Here is a 24,097-nt window from a genome sequence, read left to right as displayed (position 1 = left end):
ATTATGATCGGTGCATGAAGTAGTTCTCTGCGTCGCAAATTGTGCGGACGTGAAAATAGCCCAGAACGCATAGTGAAAAACTCAAGACAACGCAAGCTAAAAAAAAATTGACTTGACGCGCGCTTCTGCGCATGCTCAGAACATATTTTTTCCTCTGAACGTCCCTGTCACGAAAATCTAAAGCTCCCTATTGTCAAGACTCCTGAAGAAGGCAGAGGTCGCTGAAAATTTGAGTTGAGTTGAGTTGAATAAACTCATTCTATATTGGCAAAAAAAATGCATTACCAGTTTGTTTCATTTCTTCGTGGAGCCAATACATACATTCTCAGCATATATATATATATATATATATATATATATTGTAGTTGTTCCACGTATTGGCAGTACTAGAAATAACAATAATAAAGTCATAATAAAGTCACAACAGAGGAATGCAGGGAATGCATTCCCTGCATTCCTCTGTTGTGACTTTATTATTGCTATATATATATATATATATATATATATATATATATATATATATATATATATATATATTTATATATATACAATATATATCATATCTATCTATATATATATAATATAATATATCTATACATATATATATATATATATATATGTATGTATATACAGTATATGTGATATGCGTAATCATAATTATGTGTGTCTGTTTCTGTCTCGGTGTAGGTGTGTGTGTTCTACACATAATGGTATACAGTAATAAAATGGCATGATTTTTTTGTTTGTTCGTTTCATTTTCCATCTGAGAAGATGGCTGGATAGCCCATACTCGGCCACACTAGCTGGTCTTCTATAAGGTCCAGTTGGATGTGAGGTAGGACCACGTCACCGGGTTAAACACCCTGCTCTTTGCGATGAATGAATGAAGCGGGATCTTTTACCTGTATCATGAGTTGTGACTATCTCACACACGGGACCTCCATTCTATGTCCTTTCCGAGGGACAGACTGTTTTGCCTCTTGCTAGAGGAGACGGTATGATTACACACAACATTGCTCAGTGAGACTCAGGAATTGAACCCGAGTCCTTTGGATCTGGAGGCAGACCCACTATGGACTGAGCCAAGTCACTGCCCTATAAAGTAGAAATTTACAGAGAGATAAAAGGTTGGATGGAAAAAAAAGAAAGAGAGAGAGAGAGAGAGAGACAGAGAGAGATCTATACAGAAAATCAATTAGGGATAAACATATAAGTGCTAAAATAGATTTCTCTTTGTAGGTTATTTACAGGAATTTCAGTGGACATGCATAACAATGATTAAACACTTGCCTAGCATTAAAAAAAAAATGAAAGAAAATAGCAGTACCTACAGTACCTACAAATGATAAAACTACTATAGGCCATGAATGTTAAGATGGTTGAAAATGTCAAATAAATGCAATCAGTAATCAATATCAAAAGGTTTAATCAACGACACTAAACCACACTGGTCCATCAAAGTCATGTACACACACACACACACACACACACACACCAACAAACAGTTCTACATTCATTGATCTATACAGGTAAACCCATGGCTCCCTTTTATATTGTTATGTATATTCTATGAACTATATACTTCACATCTATGCCCCGAGAGGTCAAGCAAACAAATTGTGCTGTATTGTTCTACGTAACCTAGAAACACAATACACTAATAAATACTCAAGGTTTATTCCACTTCATTCACAGCAAGCACTAGATGAAACACAAAATAAAGTATTTCATGTACTTAACATTTGATATATTTAACATATGTAGATATATATTCACATCATCACAAAATTGACTGTCTCAAAGGTAACAAAAAAGTATATTAATCATCAATGGTAGAAAAATACAATCATGTTTAATAGCTTACAATGGCTGGAATCTATCTACACATTTCCCTCTACCTATACATCATTATTGTAACTCAGCACAACTCTTTCCCCCATTATGGAGCAAGTTCCACTAACACTCTGTAAATGAAGGGGGACATAAGTGTTTAGATTGTCATTTCTTCAAACTGAACATATTACTCTCTACCTAAAGTTGAATTCTTGTGCCACTGCCCACTCAACGTTGTGTGATATAATGATCCTTACTGTATATTGGATGAGAAATTAGCACATTTTTCTCCTTGCCATTAAGAACAAATCTAGAGACATACAGTGCGCTCCCGTTATAACGAAATACTCGCGACCGGCCATTTTCTTTCGTTTTCTTTTGTTATAACGAAATTTCGTTATAACCAAACAAATACAATATATAACAAAAACAAGGAAACCACGCATATTCTGTTTGTTGAATACTCATCATACACTGGAAAGCTATGTGAAATGGGATGGTACCTTTTCAATTTCGTTTGAATATTACATTTAAAAGAGAGCATAAAGTTGTTTAGTGTATTGTCACACAATAAGTCCTATAGAAAATGACGGTTTAGGATTCCGTTACAGTTCGCTTTTCCAAAGATTTGTTTCTTACTAAAGTTTGTTACTCCGAAACTCTTTATTCCGAAGTTTCGCCATTCCTGGGATTCCGAAGGTTTGTTCGTTATTTTAAAGCTTCGCTCTTCCAAAAAATGCATAATTTAGATGTAAATATATTGTTTGTTTTCTGAAGGCTCATTGATCGGAAAATGAAATGAGTTTCGTCATTCCGAAGGTTTGTAAATGAAAAAATGAGAAAGGTTCACTGTTCCAAAGGTTTTTTAATCCGACAATGAAAAAAGGTTTGATATTCCGAAGAAGGTTTGTGAATCAAAAAAGAAAAATTGAGAAAGGTTAGTTATTTCGAAGGTTCTGTTATCTTAAGACGATTATAAAGTTTGCAATTCCTAAGTTTTGTCAATGGACACACCTTTTTCACTTTTGGATTAACGAAACTTTTTTTTAATGTTCCGATTAATGAAAGTTTAGAATTCCTATCATTTTCGGACTAACGAACTGTCGTAATAAGAACTATATTTCATTGTCGGTTTAACTAACCTTATTAATAACGAACCTTTCGAATAACGCTAAAATGTTCGTAAGAACAAACCCTATTTCATTTCCGAACTAACAGACATTTAGGTCTATCAGAATCTGTGTGTTTTGTAATAAAGTACCTTCGGAACAATAATGCGAACCTTGTTTAATTTCAGATTATTGTATTACAATAATGCAAGTCCCCCTCTGAAACTGTGCAGGACACAAGGAGCGAACATGTGCACGGTGATGTGAAGCGTTTGCCCATGCAGCGTTGCTCTAAATGCTTATTCCGCTACGTATTTTCGGAAGTGATCCACATTTCGTTATAACGGAGCACATTTCTTTTGTTTTTCTTTGTCACTGGTGCTCGAAAAAGACTTCGTTAAAACAAAAATTTCGCTATAACCGTGTTCATTATAAGCGAATTTTGTACCATAGACTTTAATGGCGATAATTTTGGGACCAGAAGTTTTACTTCGTTATAACGAAATTTCGTTATAACCCTGTTCGTTGTAACGGGAGTGCACTGTATAATAGTACCAATGTAAACATAATGCACAGAATAAATGCTATATTGGCACCCTGATCTCCATCATCATCATCTCTTCCTCCTCCTCCTCCTCTCCTCCTCCTCTCCTCCTCCTCCTCCTCCTCCTCCATCTCCTCCTCCTTCTCCTCCTCCTTCTCCTCCTCCTCCTCCTCCTCCTCCTCCTCCTCCTCCTCCTTCTCCTCCTCCTCCTCCTCTTCCTCCTTCTCCTCCTCTCCTCCTCCTCCTCCTCCTCTCCTCCTCCTCTTCTTCTTCCTCTTCTTCTTCTCAATACTTCTACTCTCAAAGTGTAACTAGTGACTTTCACCAGCTGCTGACATAAAATGTTGTTTCTCAGACATAAGACATACTGAACTTGTATTTACTTATATCATATTCAATTCACTGTGTCTCATAGTTTTCAATGCAAAAAAGTATGGGTACTTGTCAACAATTCAATCAACAGAAAATTATCATACTATATCACAAAGAAAGAAACTCATATCCATAATCATGCAACTGTAATATGTAAATATGTGGTACCACAGGAAGCACAAAATGCAACAGATGCATCTACACTATGTGAAAGCAAGACTGTAAAGTTGTGTGGTTCCATGTACTCACACAACTTTATTGTGTTGGTATCTTTAGCGTGTACAGTCATTGGCCATCTATGCTGCAATTTGTTTGTTGATTTTGATGCAGCAAAAAAAAAATGGCAAATGAAATGTATTCTCATATTTGCTGAAAAGATAAGTTTCAATTTCAAAGGTATGTTACAACCATTTCCATCCACAAGGAGTCCAATTTCTCTTTCAAAGTTCACACGAGGATTCCAATCAAAGGGTTGAAGAGATGGATATCCAATTACTGATGAGTTTTTCTCTCTCTCACATCTGTCAATCATTCATCCTTGCCAATGGTCATCCCAAAGGGGTCCCCGCATCCCATCCTGATTCCTTCCGGACCGGCCGGCACGTCGAGGCGGAACGGTCCCCCGAGTCCGGCATCAGATCTGGCGGCGGCGACTGCATCCTTGATGGCAAAGAACGTCACGCTTGCAAGACATACGAGCAGGTCACTGGTACCCTGTGGGGTGGAGGAGGAGGAGGAGGGGGAGGGGGACTTATTGCAGACATTTGGAATGATCACAATCTCAAAAAGCCATTAATATTGCAATCAAACATATTCATATCATGCTGCCTCTTGTGTATGACAATATTGCAGTTCGTGCAAAATTTGTCTGACAAGGCAATATGCTACGATGAGACAAAGTGTTAATTTCTTATTTCTGTAAAGAGAGTAGATACATCAACAAAACTGAGACAACAAACTTCAGGGTTTAGAGTCAACTTTGGTGTACCAGCACAGAATGGTAATAAAGAATTGATTGTAAACAAACAAATAAACAAACAAACAATTCATTAATGAAATAGTGAATTACATAAATGAATTTATATGAATAAATAAAAATAGATAAAAACCAATCAATCAATCAATCAATCAATCAATCAATCAATCAAAACCCTGCAAGGATGACAATTCAATATCATCACTGAAAATTTTGGCTGATCCAACAGTAGTTAAAGAGAAAAGATGTAAGCACGGCATTTCTGCAATTTCACAGGGCAAAGGCCCAGCGTAAATCCAAGAAAATGTGTTGGTTAGTTAAGGCCTACATATCTTTTGTCCACTACAACTCCACTTTTGATGGACATGGCTCAAGGAATTCAGTAATTTGGCATACTTCTCTGGCACCAGCTGTTCGCAAATCAGTCCCACCCGAGGAATTTTGGAGGAGGGTGATGCGGAAGGACGATGGTAGGTCCGAGGCCAGTGGAATCTTGTAGGTTTGTGGGAGAAGAGTAAGTGGGGCGCCCTCTCTTGACAACTTGAGTTGTTCCATGGTGAAAAATCCATATCCTTGGATGAACGCTCCTTCCATCTGAGAATGGGAGTAATTTCATCATCATAATGTATGCCAATTGTAGGGGAGAGCGGGGAGAAGTGGGACATTATTTCAAGTTCGCCGATTTTCTTCTGATATCTTTTTATAAAAGAGATGATTACATTTCCTTGCGGGCTTGCATGAAGGTTCATATGGTAGGTTACATAAAGAGCTATAAACTGGGGGTGGCACTGTTCTCAATTTTCTGCAGTTAATGAAAAGAAAAAACCTTATTTTGGGGGAGAAGTTGACCCACCCGTGGGTAAAGTGGGACAACGGCAAGGGAGAAATGGGACGGTGTTGGTAAAGTGGGGTAAAGTGTGACATCCTATAAACATGTCGGAAAAGTCAAAGTTTGAAGGCGTAATGAAACATTGGTAATGAAAACAGTCAAACATGCTTTAAAATGATCTTTATTTCAACAAAACAAGTTTGAACAACATGTTTGAAAATCTGAACTGTTTTACATGTAATGCTATTATGAGGGACAAATGGGACACGTTGTCCCAACTGTCCCTCACATGGCATATACATAGATATGTACAACTGCTCAGTAACCATGCAGGCATTTGTCAAAAACAAGTTATATTAGTTGCATATCAATAAGGCTCACCACCAGCTTCAATTGTGCCCTTGAAATCATGAATACAAAGACAACAGGTTAATTAACCTGATTTTTAAAAAAAATCATATTTGGGGGAAAATTTTCAATAGCAATTTATGACCACTTAGAATTTGCCGAACTGCATGGCTTTCTTAATGTGATGTATGGTTGCTAGGGACTTATTGTAGATATTAGCCAATCGCTGATTGGTTGAACAGTTTTTGATTCAGAGGACGTGTCCCATTTGACCCGCGTCCCAACTCACCCCGCTCTCCCCTACCGCTGAATTTGTTCAATACACAGAATATTATGAGTGGATTAAAAGGACAGAATTCTGATGACTGCATTGACCTTTCTCTATAATAAGATAATAAAACACATATTTCATGGCACAATTCTTGTGAAGAACTTGAACACTTTTTACTCAGTTAAGATCTCTTCATTACCCTAAACATACTGTGACCAGCAAATTTACAAGGAGAGCTTCCTTGTTGGTATAAAATGAACTGCTAAAATTCAAATTCTTGTACAATATCTTACACATTATTTGCATCAAACTGTAAACATTCAAATCGCAATTCATGCTTTGTAATATTTCACACATCATTATTGTGAAATTTGTTAATGTTGAAACTGCGGATATGGTGCCATATTCAAACGAAAATGAAATTCCCTTTTTCTGTGATGATAACACTCACGTTACACACAAAAAAATTTGTCATTCTGGTAAACATTTCTCACCACTCTGTGGAAAGCTGGATCAAAACAACTCACCTCCCCTTCACTCAATGAAGATTTGAAGCCTGCAGCAGTTGCCATGACGACATTAGTGCAGAGGGCACGGTGTTCTCCGGTGAGGCAGTCAACTTCGACCTCTGAGACGGCAGCACCATGTGCTTGAGAAAAGAATGGTCTCTGCCGCAGGGTCTCTACGTTTTGTGTGAGTGCTCCATCTCTGACGATTATAGCATGCAAAAACACACACGATATCAACACACACAGCTACATATTACATGACTTGCACAGGGGAAGTACATTGAAAAAAAAAAAAATGGAAATCACTAGCTCACAATCTAAATTTGTTTTACAATATGGTTGCAAAACCCTGTCAAATGCAAACAAAAAGTCCAGCAACAACTTTTAGAGTAATAGTGTAATACATGTACATATATTATGTCACACATACTTTCACTATGACATCATCATGGTAATTCACCTGGAAACATGTTAAAGGGATGGTACAGTATTGGTGGAGATGAGAATTGGGCTTTTAACTTTTTGCGAGATTCAGATACCAAGAAAACACTTATGATATAGTGCAGAGCATACCATTTTAAGAGGAATTCAAAGTTTATTTGATGAAAATCGGGTTTGGAATGACTGAAACATCAAAAAACAAAGTAAAACAAAGCGATCGTAATAAAGTGTGGGTCCCACACTTCATTAGAATCACTCTGTTTTGGATATCTCAGCCATTTCAAAACCAATTTTCATGAAATACATGTTGAATTCCTCATAGAACTACATGCTCTTTCATATTTCATAAGAGGTTTCTCATTATCTCCCCCCCCCAAAAAAAAAAAAGTTAGAAACCTGAAATTAGGTCTCAACCAAAACTATACGATCCCTTTAACCTCCTAAGTAGAACAGTCAAACCATGAATCACTATGGGGCACAGTTCTGTCTATCATTCTGGGTGTGCAAGCTCACAATAATTTGGGTAATATCTAGCGATGGTCTGAAATACAAGAGCCGCATGACTCCATATATTTTCTGGTTTGCCATTTGGTCTTCTGTTGAGAAGTAGAAGGGTTTTGACTCAAAGGCATTAACACCCTTCTTGCTGTCAGGATTTTACTATAAAATATGGACAGACAATGATTATTGGTTTAAAGCCAATCATATATCCACATGCAACATTTAAAAGCTATACATATGCTATATAGTGAAGCAATAATAACCAAGAGAATTTCAGCAGTCTTTATTTCAAAATATTGGTTGGACAATGAAAGAAAACAATAAAAAAGAACAAGTAATAGAGAAAATATAGACAAACAGAAAGAATATCCTTATTGAATATTGACGATATAGTCTTGAATGTTATTGTTCATGTTCACATCCGCAATCTCAGTGACTGTACTAAACACAATATCTCACCTTAGTCATCCATGGTGTGATCATGTACCGGTATTGAGCAAAGATTTAACCAATACCGAAATTCAATGCAAAGAAAAACATTTTCTGGACTTTAAGCAGCCAACAATAACAAAAATGTTCTAGAGTAGCAGTCTCCATGCAGGGGGATCAAATCTCATGGCTCTCTCTCCAAGGTGTAAAATGAAGTGCTGGTTTCATTCCAATCACTTTCTGTGAAACTATGCCACACACAGTCTCAGTTTGCACATCATAACAAATACAGGTGTCGGGGGTTGAATTTCAAGGGTGAGCATACTGGTGCAAGCAAACCTGAGAACATGTTGTGTCTGTATATCTGACCCGAGTGATTAATTAAACATAACGAAATACAGAGCACTTCCTTATTTGAAGCGGGGATTCATGTTTTCAAACGAGTTCTGTTTTCAAGTTGGACATGCAACATGTATCACATTCATGGTAAAGCAAAATGTTCAGCAAAACTCAAACAGAAGAAAACTTGAGATAACAAAAAGGCAAGTTGGTGGTTGCGTATGCATCGAAATTTAGATGATCTTAAATAAAAACAGTACTAATTTCATGAACTTCACTGTTTTGAAAAGAGATTTTATCTGTATTTGCAAAGAGCCTTCCACTTCACAAGCCAAAATAATAATTTAATACTTGCAAATTGTTTTTGCATGGTCCATGCGATCATATTTTATGTGTTACAAGCAGGTGTCACAGTTTTTCTTTTTTTTTCACATTATGCCTTTCACAGATTCTTTTCATCAGTCTTTGTAACATGCTACATGTACTTCATCTTTGCTATCTTTGCTCATATCTATGTTGAATGAATACAATGTATCATTTTTCAGACATGATTGTTTGGCAAAATACTGTGAACTGAACATGTCCTGTCATGAAGGATAAACAATCAAAAAAAAGTAAAGTTACTTTTAATGAATCCTAAGACACATTGACATCAAGGGTCAAAGAGTTTTGTGCTTCAACAAACCTATTCTGTCCATCTACTGGCGACCTTGGTTCAGCATCTTGTGCAGCAGTTGTTGACTAGTTAATGAGAGAGAGAGAGAGAGAGAGAGAGAGAGAGAGAGAGAGAGAGAGAGAGAGAGAGAGAGGAGAGAGAGAAGAAGGGAGAGAAGGAAAGGAGAATAATAACATTAATACTATACGGTTACAGAAACTTTTGTATGCAAAACAGTACACTCAAGCTTTGACACACCAATGTATACAAGGATCATGCTTTATAGAAATACATTCCACTACCCAAAGATATTGTCTCTACTTGGTTACTGCAGAAAGGGGAGGGTGGTTGGGAAGTCTACATCAATGATGCAGCACTTTCTCATGATCAACGATAAATCTTATGATTCTGTTATCCTGAACAGTTGACATTATAGCTCACATTGGTTAGAATGTAACTCTGGCAGTGAGGACAAAATAACTGAACAAGGCACAAATCCTGGAACTTATTCTGCATGCCTTGTGTGTTTGTTGATAGGGAGACTTGACCAGTGAACTAGTAAATGTGACAATAGAATTAAAGGGATCGTGCAGTGTTGGTTGAGACCTAATTTCAGGTTTCTAACATTTTTTGGTGAAATAATGAGAAACCTCTTATGAAATATGAAGGAGCATGTAATTCTATGAGAATTCAATGTTTACTTGATGAAAATTCATTTTGAAATGGCTGAGATAATAAAAAAAAAGAGCGATTTTAATAAAGTGTGGGACCCACACTTTATTATGATCGCTTTGTTTTACTTTGTTTTTGGATGTTTCAGTCATTCCAAACCTGATTTTCATCAAATAAACTTTGAATTCATCTTAAAATGGTATGCTCTGTACTATATCATAAGTGTTGTTTTTTTTTTTGTATCTTGCAAAGAGTTAAAAGCCCAATTCTCATCTCCACCAATACTGTACCATCCCTTTAAATTCTAGTCTATAAAGCTTTGGCTTTTGTTATATGTTCAAATTTGCACACACTATCACAGATGACCAAGGCAGGAAAGTATCTCCAATATGATTTGTAAAACATCTCCCTATGTATATCAAGGTCTGTCATGTTTTCTTGTGAGCCTTTTATATCGCAGTTAAGTGTCTTCCAGTGAATGCCAGCTAAAATACACAGGCCTACTGGGGAAACATGATAAAAATAATAATAATTCACATTCATAAAGCGCATAATAACTAACAAAATTCTCTATGTGCTTGACATAGCATATACAATCGATCACAACATAACATATACAATCATCAATACTTGAACAGATAAGTTTTGAACAACAACTTGAACTCATTGTAGCAACACAAAGAAGGACTGCATGTTGAATCAATTTAATCACATAGGTCATTATTCACTGTGAAAAGGAGCCTTTTTCTGCTCAAGAACCCCTCCTCCACCCAAAATAAACAAATAAACAAACAAACATACAACGGTGATGTTTAGTGTCGCAGTATGCAACACTGTATTTTCTCACTTGGTCAAGGGAATGCTGTTGGTCCACTCCAAACTTTACCGGAACAATGGCAATACCACGCTTCTTCCATTGGTTGGTCCTGAGATGATGGGGGGGGGGGGGGGGGGAAATAATCAATTGTGTGACTGCTTGGTGCATGACTGCAATTTCATTCAAGTATTGTTTATGCCATATATTTTGCTGGGTTTTCATTTTCTCAAATTTTAGGAGTTGGATGTCATCTGCCATTTTGAAACACACGAAAACATTAATTCTGATAGCGACATGAACGCGATGTGCACTCATACATTTCTCGGTCCATTGTTGTACACAAAAAATACAAATCTAACCATGCGTGAAATTGTTTCGAAGTCCTGATTGGCGAAAAATATAGGACATATACAGTACCTCATGAACAGGATTTCACATCAACAGGACGTGTGTTTCTTCTGTCTCACTCAAGGCGTATCCCACACATACATGAAATATGAGAACTCTACATTATTACCATCATCATCCCTGTCACCTTCATCTTCACTAGAATAATCACCATGGTATAAACAACAATCTACAATGGTTATTGACATCGCCATGGTGATAACCATAGATATCATTTTTGTTAAATCAATCCAATGACAACCATTCTCGAAGACTTTTTTCAAATATAAAATAAATCAATAAATCCATATGAAATGTCATAATTGCCCAGCTGTAATTTAACCTCACTCAACAAATAAAAGTTCACTTTCCGAATACCATGAACATATCTATATTTCCTTCCAGAACCACAACAAACATGATCTGTAATTTCATTTATACTGTGCACTCCCGTTAGAACAAAATTCTCAATACTACGAAGTACAAAGTGAGGTCCCAAAATTATCATCTATAGGCCCTATATATCTCTATACACTTTACTGTTCAGCTATAATGAAAGAAAACAGCCGGTCCTAAGGACTTTGTTATAATGGGTAGTCACCTGCATATGTGTCATTTTCATTAATGAAATATGACTCTGTATTTAAAAGCATAATTCAAACCAACTCATAATCAGCATGGATTAACATGACATGATTATGAAGGAGTCAAAGGTCACACCGATTGAAAGCCTGGATCGCATCTCTCCTCCTCTGGTACTCGCTCTCTTCCAAGCACCGGTCCCAGCATCTCTTGAGAGCTGGTATCCCTGGTGGGACCTGGTCCTGACTGCTGGTCTGCCAATCTGTGCCAAAGTTGATCTCATTGGCCTGTAACAGCAGACAATGTGTCAACAACAAAAAAATCTTGCTGGTTGACCTGGTTCCATTTTTGAAAAGTGGTGGCTTTATTCACATTTATTCTTCACGCATGTGTGTATGTGTGTGCTCTTCGAATTGTTTTACATTGTCATGTATACAATTGGGGGAGAAAATCACAAGTCAAAAAGTTCTCACAGTGCTTTTCACTTTGATGATAGAAAGATATGGTCTTCTTGATTTGTAGATTTTTATTCCTATCTCTGCTAGTGTTAGTTATTTTACATATTTCTTTCAGGTAATTGAATTTAAATTTAATTTATCAAATTTACTCTCCATCTTATCTGTATGTACATGCATTGATACACTGTTTGTACCAAATGTTACATTGCAATTTTGTAATAAGTACCAGGTACCGTAATAATAACAATATCAACATCAACAATGATGAATCAAATTAAAATCCAATTAGATTATAAAAAATACAGATCATTGATTACCTGGATGCAATAAAACTTATTACAGGGTTCATACTCTTTCTCATTCATTAAATTCCATGACTTTCCATGACCTTTCTAGCCAGAATTCCATGACTTTTCCGTGACTATTATACATTTTTTTTTTACACATTAGACTGAAAATTTGATCTAAAATCAAAGTGAAGCAAAGGGCATTGATTATACACATCTCACACAAACAACAGATAAACTTCTATATTTGCAATTCCATGACCTTTTCATGAAAATATCAGTTTTCCATGCCTTTCAAGGCCTGGAAAAAGACTAAGCCAAATTCCATGACTTTCCAGGCTTTCCATGACCTGTATGAACCCTGTATTAAAAGCAGAAAAATGATATCTGCTATCAAAGTCTTGTCACAAACATTCTGATGCATCCAAACATCATCTAAATAAAACAAGCCTAAATGCCAACACCCTTCCCTTCTAACCATCTCACCTTCCTCTGGGTAATATTGCAGGAAAGCGCTATGTCAGAGATGATGTGTTGCATGCAAGCCGTGACCTGCGGGACTCCAAAGCCCGTCATCGCAGTGTTGGAGGGTCTGTTGGTCTTGCAGAGGTAACCGCTGACACGCAGGTGATCGATGGAGTATACATTGCCAAGATGGAGCATGGCATGATCCAGAACCTGTGGTCACAGTGTCAGATATATGGAATTCAGAGAACATGGGATTGGAGTGTAATACAAAGAACATTATACTGGTGTTAAAGTGTAATGAAAAGAATATAATGTTTACAATGTATTAATACAAAGAGCATGGTGTTAGAGTATAACACAAAGAAGGTGGTGTTAGTGTGGAATACAAAAAAAGATATAGTGATAAAAGTGTAAAACAAAGATCATGGTATTAAAGGACAAGTTCACCTTCACAGACAATGTAGGTTGAGTGAATGCAGCAATATTAATGGAACACATCAGTGAGAGTTTGAGCAAAATCGGACAATCCGTTAAAAAGTTATGAATTTTTGAAGTTTCTGCTCAGTCACAGCTGGATGAAAAGACTACTATAGCTTGTGATGTCACATGAGTACAACGATATAAAGAAAGAATAAAGAAAATTCAACATATTTCCATTTTTCTCGCATAACAAAAGAACACTCGACTTCTCTCTTTCAGAAGGCAGGTGGAATAATATTACCCTTAACATACGTCAGTAGCAAGTCGAAGAAATGTGCACTTTATTCAAAAAGTAAAGTTTTGTGAAATTCTCTTTTTATTTTCCTTATATAGTTGTACGCATGTGACTTCATACACTGTAGTAGTCTTCTCTTCCAGCAGTGACTGCGCAGATACTTAAAATATTTGTAACTTTTGAACGGATTGTCCAATTTTCCTCAAACTTTCACTGATGTGTTCTACTAATATTGCTGCATTCTCTCAATCCTTATGTATATGAAGATGGACTTGTTCTTTAAAGTGTAATATCATTCAGGAATGTAGGAAAGTCTTCTCAACTGAACTTTATAATTCATGTCTTCATATGAGCATGGTCTACACCAAAAAAAAAATAAATAAATAGAAATACTGGCATTGTGCATGTTGACACAACATTGCTTACATCACCAGATACATCCAGACTCCAGCCACAGTCAATGTAAAGCCGGACGTCCAGTGCTGCAATCCTTCCTTCCTCGTTGCAGCCAACCCGATACTTGACTAGGGATGCACTCCTGAAGCCTTTCATCAGTGTGTCGTCATGGCGACTGAGAGCTAACCTCACTGGTCTTCCGGTCCTAGGATGACAATGCGATAGGACTTTTTAAACAGTAAACATCTTTTCTTTATCAGGGTAAGACTAAAATATATATAAAAGTGGAAATGATATAATGTAATATCATCTCCGTTTATTCTTGAAATTTGAACTCAGATAAATATCATTCTGCATACATCTGATGCAGTATAAAACCAGCATGAATTGACATGATATGATCTGATTTGATTTGATTTGAATTTATTTCCACTTTGTGTTCACAAAAGTATGAAACAAACATAACTGAGCTAGAATGATTATTACAATTTTTACTACACAATGACATTTTGTCCATTTTTATGTACAAAAAAAAATCAAAACAATAATGCATACGTATTAATAACATCACTTGCAACACTTGGGGTCATAAGAACCAAAGTGGGGAAGATTAAATCAAAAGCATAGTTTGTATTCTCCCCCCCCCCCAAAAAAAAAAAAAAATAAATAGATAAAATGTCATTATAATGATACACATGTAACAATAAACAGAATTTATACTGTTAATATATATCAATAGTAATATATGTGTGTAAATCTACAGTAGATACCAACAAAACATTTCATGATGGCCATCAGAGATTACAACAATAAATCTTACAATGAATTAGAAATAATCAGTCATCATACACAAATTTGGCTCATTTATAGTACAAAATTAAAACGGCAACTTACTTGCGTGCTGCTACAGCAGTCGCCATGGCATACTGTATGCGGCTTCCCTTTCCACCAAGGGCTCCTCCGAGCCTTCTAGCCTGGCACTTCACATGACTGGCTGGCACCCCAAGGCAGTGGGCAGCATTTAACTGTGATGTCATACATTGAACATTGAACATAATTATGTTACTTTGTGGGGCAGACATTTCCATTTTCCTTTTCATAGTAAAACATTTTACAGCTCTAAGGCAAATGGCAACATATTGTTACAAAGTGTGCATTACTTTTCTTGTTGTTTTTTTTCCACTATTTGATGCAAGTTCAGAAAAAAATATGAAGCAATATATATATTATATTTCATATTTGTCTAATGCTTTCACTTAATATACTTGTTAGTACTCGATCAGTAGGTCATACTCAAAAGGATAGGCCTATCAACAATGAATTCAATTAATCAACAAATGATGACATAAATGGTATCACGGGGTACCAAATAAAAATCAGCCATTTTGTTGAATTTTTTTTTTTTTAAAGATTGTATCCTGGATGTCAAAAAGTGGGAAATTATTTTGGTGCTGGAGCTAGCGCACGCTAGCCACTGCACTGCACTGCACTGAAGCACACGCTATATTGTTAGCACAGCATACCATGCATGCTGTATCACATGCAGTAGCATGGGAATGACTGTAGATGCACACACAGTGCATGCATTTCTCTGCGGTTTTCCTCAAGTGGACGTGAGGTGGCGCTATATAACGTGGTACCCCGCGGTACTATGGTACCCCGAGGTAACACGTGATGCATCAAATTTTAAAGTTACCTAAGGAGGTGAAATGTAGGAAGAATGCACAGGTGTCAAATTGCACTTCTTAAAAAAGCTTCTTCTAGTTCATTCGATTACCCTTATTATTATTTTTTGTGGGGGGGGGGCAAGATGAAGTATTTGAAGATTTATATTCATTCGGAAACTGTGACCTAAAAGGTCATGTATTTAACCCGTTGAATACTAGTCCAAGTATATATATATATATATATATATATATATATATATATATATTATATATTCAGGCAGGTGTCTATGGAATGTGTGTGTTTAGCAAAATTAGCACGTCCTCAATGGGTTAATGGAATCTACGAGGTCTGAACTTTCACCTGAATATGATTCGGATTCTCTGACGTCACGGTGATGCTCATCCCATCGGCCTCCAGTGGCTCTGCGATGCAGACGCGGAGCTCCAGATAGGCGTGGTCCTGGCCCCCGATGTGGAGCTCGCCTTCCAGCAGGATGTATGAGGTGTCGGCCGTTATAGCGCCCTCTACGTCTCCTCTGGTGAGCACCCTGGGTTCGGGCTCCAGCATTGAGTTGTGTGCCACTGCATCCTGGAAGATGGAGAGAGAGAAAGGAAGACAATCTCCTTGGGTGACATCCACATTTCTCATATTTTTGTTGTTATATGTTTGGCATTTGTTACAGGAAACCAAAGCCCAAATACAAATTGGATTTGAGAGAAAGCAGCAATATCAATAGAGCACATCAGTGAAAGTTTGAGGAAAATTGGATGTCCAATTCAAAAGCTTTGATTTTTTACAGCTTTAATTGTTTTCCTATAAGTGCTTGTTACTCAAGATACAAATACACTGTAGACCCTCCCCCCTCATACAGAGCTACGTATATGTTTGCATTATTTAAAAGGCAAAAGAAAGATAATATATCAAATGAAATCAAAATCAAAGATCAAAACAATACATTGAAGAGAATGTAAAATTTCAGTAACCTCTAAGCACAAATACTGCACATGTACAGCATTGTCAGATTATTAGCTGGTCAATAGCAACATCATATATTTATTTCATACAAGACAAACTTTTATTACCTCAATAGTCCTTATCACAGGTTCTTGGTCATCATATTGAACTCTGACCAGTTTTGCTGCCTTGAGGGCTGTCTGTCGATTGTCAGCCACTGCAACTCCAATCAGCTGTCCAACTGACTGGACCTGAAATTACCACAAACAATGCAAAAATTAAAATGAAGTAATTGATTGTTTACTAAACCATGCTGATATGCAAACATTGCTCTTATCCTTTTTGTTCTGTATCGTTTAACTGTATATAACTGTCAATTTCAATGAAGAAGTCTTTTTTTTTAAAGCAGTAATATGTAATATAGCAACTATTTCATCAACCAGCAATTTGACTTTGACAATTTCTATAGATAGTTGCTATCTAAAAAATAGGAATGCCTTTTAATGCTCATGATATTTTTCTCAACATTTTGCTCTATAGACCATACAGGTTTATCAAAGTTTCACCAAAAGGAAGCATCAACTGAAAGGCTCTGGATCTCTTCTGCAAGGAATCATTTGTGAAAATTTCATTGAGAAATACAATGAAACCACAATGCAAAAAAAAAGCAAATTGTCATGAAAATTTCATCTTCTTCTTTGATTTAGAATCCCGGCACACATGCACACTCAGGACTTCTTGAGGTGCATTGGGGACATTCAGGACTCCTAAAAGTGCATAGGCCTACTTAATGTTCTGCCATTATTTTTTGCATTGTATGATTGCCAGCCTATATGAATTTGATTCTTTTTTATCTCTTTGAGAGTGAAGCAAAACAACAGGTAAATAAACAGATAAAAAAACATATCAGGTGAAATTTACACAATAAACAAACCTTGGAAGAGACAAAGCATTCCTCTGCTGGATCCGTCACCTGACCGTTGACGCCTGGGATGTCCAGATGGGTCACAAAGTCCACAACTCCTGGCAATGCCAACGCTTGAGATGCATCCACCGACCTGTGTCACACAGGAAAAAATAATAGCACTCCCAATACTGCAGTGATTCAGAAAATTAGTGTTGGACAGAAGAGTGTGCTACAGTACAGATTGCATTGAAAGAGGTACATATGACCCAACGAATAAAGCATGATATACCACTGGTGGCACACCAAACAAAATGAATTCACATACCTCCCTCTATTGGCGGGATAAATACAACAAAAAGACGAGACTAGGACAATAGTATCATGATTATTCTTTTTACATTAATCTGAAAGTGTCCCTCTATGTTTCAGCTTCATAACATAGTCCATGCAAGGCAACTCTCAAATTTGAAGAGGTATTACATCTTAAATTACAAAACTATACATTGCAGAACATCCAGTGGCAGATCCAGGCAGGGGCGCACCGGGCGTGCCCCCCTCTATTTTTTTGTTAAAACAAAAGAAATAAAAGGAAAAAAACAGAGGGGGTTGCCCGTACGCCCCTCCATTAATTTTGTAAAGGTGCTTCCCCCTCCCCTCCCCCCCCCCCCCCTTTTACAGAATTTCTGGATCTGCACCTGACATCTATATCATGAGAGACTCAAGTATTTGGAGATTCCATCCCTAGAGTATCAACATGAATGTTCAGATATGATTCAAGTGTTCAAGATTTTGCATGATATGGAAGACTTTGATCCAGCTGTTCTCTTTGTCCTCAATGATCAAGTTACACGCAGTCATAAGTTTAAATTGTATAGAGGAAGGTGTCGAACTTGTAAAAGGTTGAACTCTTTCAGTCAGAGAGTAGTATAAATACTTGGAGTAGCTTTTGTGCAGAAGCTGTCGAGGCAACATCAGTGAACAGCTTCCAGTCTAAGCTCAATGGTCACTGGAAGCAGAAACATAAAATATCTAATTCAGATTGCATAAACTGACCATCCCGTGGACACATCACATGGATCTCCACAACCTCAGGATTGAATCCTTTGAATGGCCCTCTACAAGTTTTCAACTTACTGGGCATCATCATAGGTAATTCAGGTAGGTAATTACGATTTGAATATTACAGATTTGGCCATAACATATACTTTACTAATACTTTATATCTCTCCTACTCTCTCTCTCCATTTCTATCTAGCAATCTATGTGATATTCTGTCCTTCCATCTCTCAATCTAACCACCAAGCATCAAGGTTTGTACTCACAGGATATTTGCATGGGGTCTGGTGCTGAGAACCGGAGCTGCCGACAGCTCACCTTGTTTGCAAAGACAGAAATTTAGTCAAATAAACAATCTTCTTCATGTACTCAAATCAGACACATTCTCATTGTAAAGCAAATTCTTTGACTCCTATAATAATCCAATGCCATGATAGCCTCCATTTTACTAAAAAAAAAAACCAAAACTAAACCTACATTTGTAAACCTAAACCCATATTCACAGCAGATTCATTGGGTTGCCTTATCAGATTCTTTAGTATAGGAGAAAAACATCCATACAGCTGTACCTCAATACACTCTGAATCTTTCTTGTCAGCATTATACATCAATATGCTATTTGACAACAGTCGTACACTGAAAATCATGCAAAGTTACTTTGACTGTGATCACATACAAGGAGAAATAGCAATTAAATGTTTGTATTTTCGCTGATTGTACATACATAAACAGCAGTGGTATATACTTATGCGGACAAACAAGAACAGGGAACCAAAATATGTTCAAATGTTTAATCCTTAAATCAGATTATGGGAAATTCTATATAAAAAAAGACCAACACTGTAGAATTTCACAACTACTGTTTTCAGTCAAAGTGAATAGCACTAGAAGTAAAGAGGAATGGAAAAACATATATGTTACTCTCAGACAAGGAACTATACCGTCAAGTGGAGGAATGTCATCTACAAAGACTGCTTCTTCACAGCAAAGTTCTTTTCTAGAATGAGACTCTAGAGGGCACTCCACAGCTGAGTCTTCATTTTGGCCATCACCTACAGAGGGAAACTGAAAAGACATAACATAGACTTATCTTTAAAACAATTCACCACCAACCACAGCAATGACAATACTAAATAATCATCATAATCATACGTACAATAATATGACTAATATCTGATTCTAACAAGATAGAGAATATTCTCACTTAATACCATATTGACAACCAAATGAGTTTTAGAACATGTAGATACGCAACAGCATTAAGGAGAGGGGCCCACACTCTACAAGCTTAGTCGTTTTAGTCAGTGTGGGTCCCTCCATTTTTTTCACACAGTGCATACTGAATTTTTTTTTCAGTTTTGATACTTCAGCAACCATTGCAAAGTATCCCTACTGTAAGTTTTCAATTATTGTTTTCTCTGTATAAATTTACATGCATTATTTCTGTCACTGAAGAAAGTGAAATTTATGTTTAAGCACTATTTTACTGTGGGAAAATGCCAAAATGAATTTGAACTTAAACTTGAACTTGATTTCATCTCATTTACCTGGCAGACTTCTGTCTTCCCCGGGACTCCGGGGTCTGCACTGGATATCAGGCTGGGATCATATAGGGGAATTCCCAGGGGTGTCTCATGGAGAACGGTCTACAATGACATATGGGAACCAAGAAAGGTAATCAAGCATATGAGCACACGTATGCAAGGGTGCACATATTCACATGTGTCAAGCATACAAAAGCAAGCAAGTTTGTGGTTTCCCACCTACATGAAATGTCTCTTCATTTATAGTGCTGGATGCACAGTCATCCCTGTAAGAAAAACAGTAATGACCTCCTAGAGATTTTGCCAATGGCAATGCACAAACAACATAGCAACAGAGGGGTGTTGCAATTAAACAACTTCAAACTTTGTGCACATCTTTATGTCATGTTAAATAGCAAAGAAAAAGTACTTCTTCTCATACTTGCCATTTTGCTCATTTTTCCACTAATACGTCAATCATGATACACTTTCTGCACTGATTACTTCCTGCAGAACATGAATAGTTTTGAGCTAAATGTGTAGATTTCAGACATGCTGTAACTCCAGCAGTAGATGAACTCTGCAAATGCTAATACTCTCTTTAAGATGGAGATATATGGAAATAGAAGGCTTATATGGTGATATATCACCACATACGTGACCTTATACTTTAGATGCATTAACCTTTCTCACATATCTCAAGAGTCAAGTGACGGATCACAAACTCTTTCAATATTTAGTCCACATACCTCACATAAAACTATTTTTTAATCAACTAGAATCTATCAACCAATCTATCATAATGTCATACACTTCCCCCGCATTTCATACTTAAAGTCATCATGATAACATGAAGTGTGAAAAAGTCTTGCAATATGAATTCCGTATCACACATTCATCTCTCATGCTTAAAAGCATAATTCACTATTTGCAGGTGAAACAAAAACCCAGCTTTAGTGCTTCAAACTAGTTCTAGATGAGTTTGGGATAGAAACAACCAATGTCAAATTTTGAATCAGCATAACTGATTGATGTCAAGTACTGTTAAATATACAAAATGTGAACAACAGTTACAATAAAAATGTTTCTAGACCAAATCGTCTACAGTTATGGCTTAGTGAGAAAAATAGTGATATCTCCTTATACTTTAGGCTTTCTTACGAAATTTTTACATGGAAGGATGCTTTGTGATACAACTGACCTACACATAAATGATCAAATGTGATATCTTGAACATTTTTCAAATCACTGCTTCCAATGGTAAACAGTAGACCTACCTTTAATGTATATGAGAGACGGAAAAAAAAAAATCTCTTACTTCGTCATTTCTTACTTCGTCATTCTGTGTGTCCCGGCACAATCTCACAAAGCTTCTGATGAGACACGCAGCCATCAATGACCTCAGGAAGTCAACACCATTCAGGTCAATGTCAGAGGGGCGCAGTTCCTGGGCTGCCTGGGTTGAGAGCGTGCTTAGTGCTTCTTTGAGGAAGTTTTGGTCGAGTATTCTGTCAAAAGAATGAAATAGGATAACAGAAAATCATTAGATAAAATTGAGCATGAGATTAAATTCATATATACACGCTTGCTCGATTATGGACGTACAGCTTACACTGTAAATGTCATTATAACACACACTGAGGAAGTGCATAACTATGACTGGTAGTTCAAATTGCTAAAGCTGACACTATATTGCAGGTTGCATCATTTCTAATTCTATGCTGAAAATAGTTGAGGCAACATCACTTCAGGGTTTGCATTACAGTTATGATACCACAAGCTTCAACATACTGTAAAAGTGGAAATTTTCATAATGGTGAAATTTTTGCACATTTCACGCAACCAGAAACTAGTGCAAAAATAACAGCACGTGAATATTTTGCTTGCCATATGTTTCAGTAGTTAATATCTTGATTCTGCGGAATTAAAAACACACAACATTCTTCTTACCCAGCTGAGCACAAAAAATTACTAGTAGTCACAAGAAAATATCCACTTTTACAGTAATAGTCTAAGTCGCATTTGCACTGCTTCCAAAATAGATCAGTTTTTCAGTCATGCTACTGGAACGATACCACACTACTGTTGTCAATCTTGGTTTTGGTGATAGGTGGTATATATAGCTTCTATAATTGCTAACAAAACATATTTCACCGAACAATGCTCCAGCATAGCATTAAAAAACCCCAGAACTGTGCTTTCTGAAACCATTGTTCTAGCATTTTAGTACCTCACTCTTGGCTATAGTTTCCAATACCAGATTTTGGAAGAAAAACACCATATAGAAACACTAATGCAAGCATGTAATGTGAGGGAAGAAACAAAGAAGAATTGATTTAGACACCTGTCAGTAAATTTGATTGGTCCAAGACTTTTATCTCCTCCAAACATAATCACAAAGGTGGAAATCTTCTTCAAGTCACTGGCATCCATGGTGACAAAGCATCCACAATTGACGGTTGCTAGGCAGTTCCTCTTCCTTTGGCCAAGTTTGTACGAGTAACAGAACTCATTCTGTTCATACAACACACACGCAAACAAGAAGAAATGCATCAGTGGAAGGAATAAGTACTATTTGCCAAATGTCAGAAATGGCAAAATACTGCATAGTGATGATTTATTCCAACAGCTGCATGTGTTGATTCTCTTAGCATGGCTTGAGTCCACTTGTATCCAATTTGAAAAATAACCAGACAGTTTGATCTTGCATAACAAAGTTTCTTTTACTATATGTCACTGTAACTACCAAGAGCAAATTGCAAGATATGTATTGCTGTAAAAATTGACTTGTATGGACAGGAACATGTTAGCTCATAATTTGCTTGAATTTCAGATATCAAATGTAATATCACAAACATATCTTCATTGCTACCATTCCACGTATTCTTCCCATCAAACCTCTTCATTATTCTGGGATAAAGTACATTCTGTGCAAAAGGGATCTGCTCAAGAGACAGTACACTGAAGATATGAGGCAAATAGCCACACTTTGACGATGAAGAAAATTTGTACTGGCTTTTGTGACTTTAATAACAATGTAAGAGAAAAAAAATTATATATAGAACAGAATTAATGATTTAATGTATTTACAACCAATTCCATTTTCCTTTATACTGATATCACTGAAAGAACTATGCTCCCATATTACATGGGGGTTCAGTCAAAGAGAAATGATTTTAATAGATTAGCAGCAGGAGAAAGTATTAGCAATCTTTATAAAGGGATGGTCCTGTATTGGTGGAGATGAGAATTGGGCTTTTAACTTGTGTACGATATACCAAGAAAACATTTATGAAATTGTACAGAGCATACCATTTTAAGAGGAATTCAAAGTTTATTTGATGAAAATCGGGTTCGGAAGGGCTGAAACATTCAAAAACAAAGGAAAACAAAGCAATGATATCGTAATAAAAGGTGGGTCCACATTTTATAAGGATCACTCTGTTTTGGATATCTCAGTCATTTCAAAACCAATTTTTATCAAATTAACGTTGAATTCCTCATTGAATTACATGCTCTTTCATATTTCATGGAAGGTTTCTCATTATCTCACCAAACAAGAGGCCCGCGGGTCACGCGCTCACCCGAGTATCGCAAGTTCACCTTCCATGCATTCTTGCAGACTCTTACTTGAGAACAATGGAAACTTACGGTGGGGGTAGCTTTGAAAATGGGGGCATGGTGTCCATTTACATATTCCATCACACTGGTAAAAATACCTGCGAAGTACACTGTACTTTATAGAATGTTGGATTATGCAGCTTGGAAAAAAAGACTTAAAGCCCTATCACTTTTGATTAGAACTAGAGAAAAATATTATTTAATATTCATTTATTTAGGAGGTTTGGACCCCTGGGGCCCCCAAGGAAAGCATGGTGCCCATTCAAACACTTTGAGATCTTATCCCTATGGGAATGCTACTTGACAAGTTTGGTGAAAATCCATTATGTTGTTTTCAGCAAAGAGATGAAAATTTACGCATTTGGACCCCCCAATCCCATCCCGCTTCCTTGGGTCCCAAGGGGGTGGGGGGGGGGGGGGGGTGGGGGTG

The 24,097-nt window shown here is 36.8% G+C and overlaps 1 protein-coding gene across 1 annotated transcript in view; it reads right to left on the bottom strand.

The window, feature by feature from the left end:
• Nucleotides 1-4,386: 4,386 nt before the first annotated feature.
• Nucleotides 4,387-24,097, bottom strand: part of LOC139726279 (xanthine dehydrogenase/oxidase-like) — a 36,309-nt gene continuing 16,598 nt past the window's right edge. The window contains exons 13-29 of the mRNA XM_071637347.1: nucleotides 22,391-22,560; nucleotides 21,365-21,554; nucleotides 20,071-20,169; nucleotides 19,465-19,588; nucleotides 18,790-18,841; nucleotides 17,495-17,618; nucleotides 16,689-16,811; nucleotides 15,967-16,194; nucleotides 14,833-14,963; nucleotides 13,969-14,143; nucleotides 12,846-13,037; nucleotides 11,753-11,901; nucleotides 10,676-10,754; nucleotides 9,187-9,242; nucleotides 6,810-6,990; nucleotides 5,231-5,428; nucleotides 4,387-4,572 (exon numbers count right to left, since the gene is read on the bottom strand). Coding sequence (XP_071493448.1) covers nucleotides 4,387-4,572; nucleotides 5,231-5,428; nucleotides 6,810-6,990; nucleotides 9,187-9,242; nucleotides 10,676-10,754; nucleotides 11,753-11,901; nucleotides 12,846-13,037; nucleotides 13,969-14,143; nucleotides 14,833-14,963; nucleotides 15,967-16,194; nucleotides 16,689-16,811; nucleotides 17,495-17,618; nucleotides 18,790-18,841; nucleotides 19,465-19,588; nucleotides 20,071-20,169; nucleotides 21,365-21,554; nucleotides 22,391-22,560 — 2,457 coding nt within the window. The remainder of the gene's footprint in view (nucleotides 4,573-5,230; nucleotides 5,429-6,809; nucleotides 6,991-9,186; nucleotides 9,243-10,675; nucleotides 10,755-11,752; nucleotides 11,902-12,845; nucleotides 13,038-13,968; nucleotides 14,144-14,832; nucleotides 14,964-15,966; nucleotides 16,195-16,688; nucleotides 16,812-17,494; nucleotides 17,619-18,789; nucleotides 18,842-19,464; nucleotides 19,589-20,070; nucleotides 20,170-21,364; nucleotides 21,555-22,390; nucleotides 22,561-24,097) is intronic.

The sequence above is a fragment of the Diadema antillarum genome, unplaced genomic scaffold (assembly GCF_040938485.1).
Source record: "Diadema antillarum isolate AM-2024a unplaced genomic scaffold, OU_Dant_1.0 seq00000082_RagTag, whole genome shotgun sequence".
In the NCBI taxonomy this organism is placed as follows: domain Eukaryota; kingdom Metazoa; phylum Echinodermata; class Echinoidea; order Diadematoida; family Diadematidae; genus Diadema; species Diadema antillarum.
This window is presented reverse-complemented; position numbering and strand designations above follow the sequence as displayed.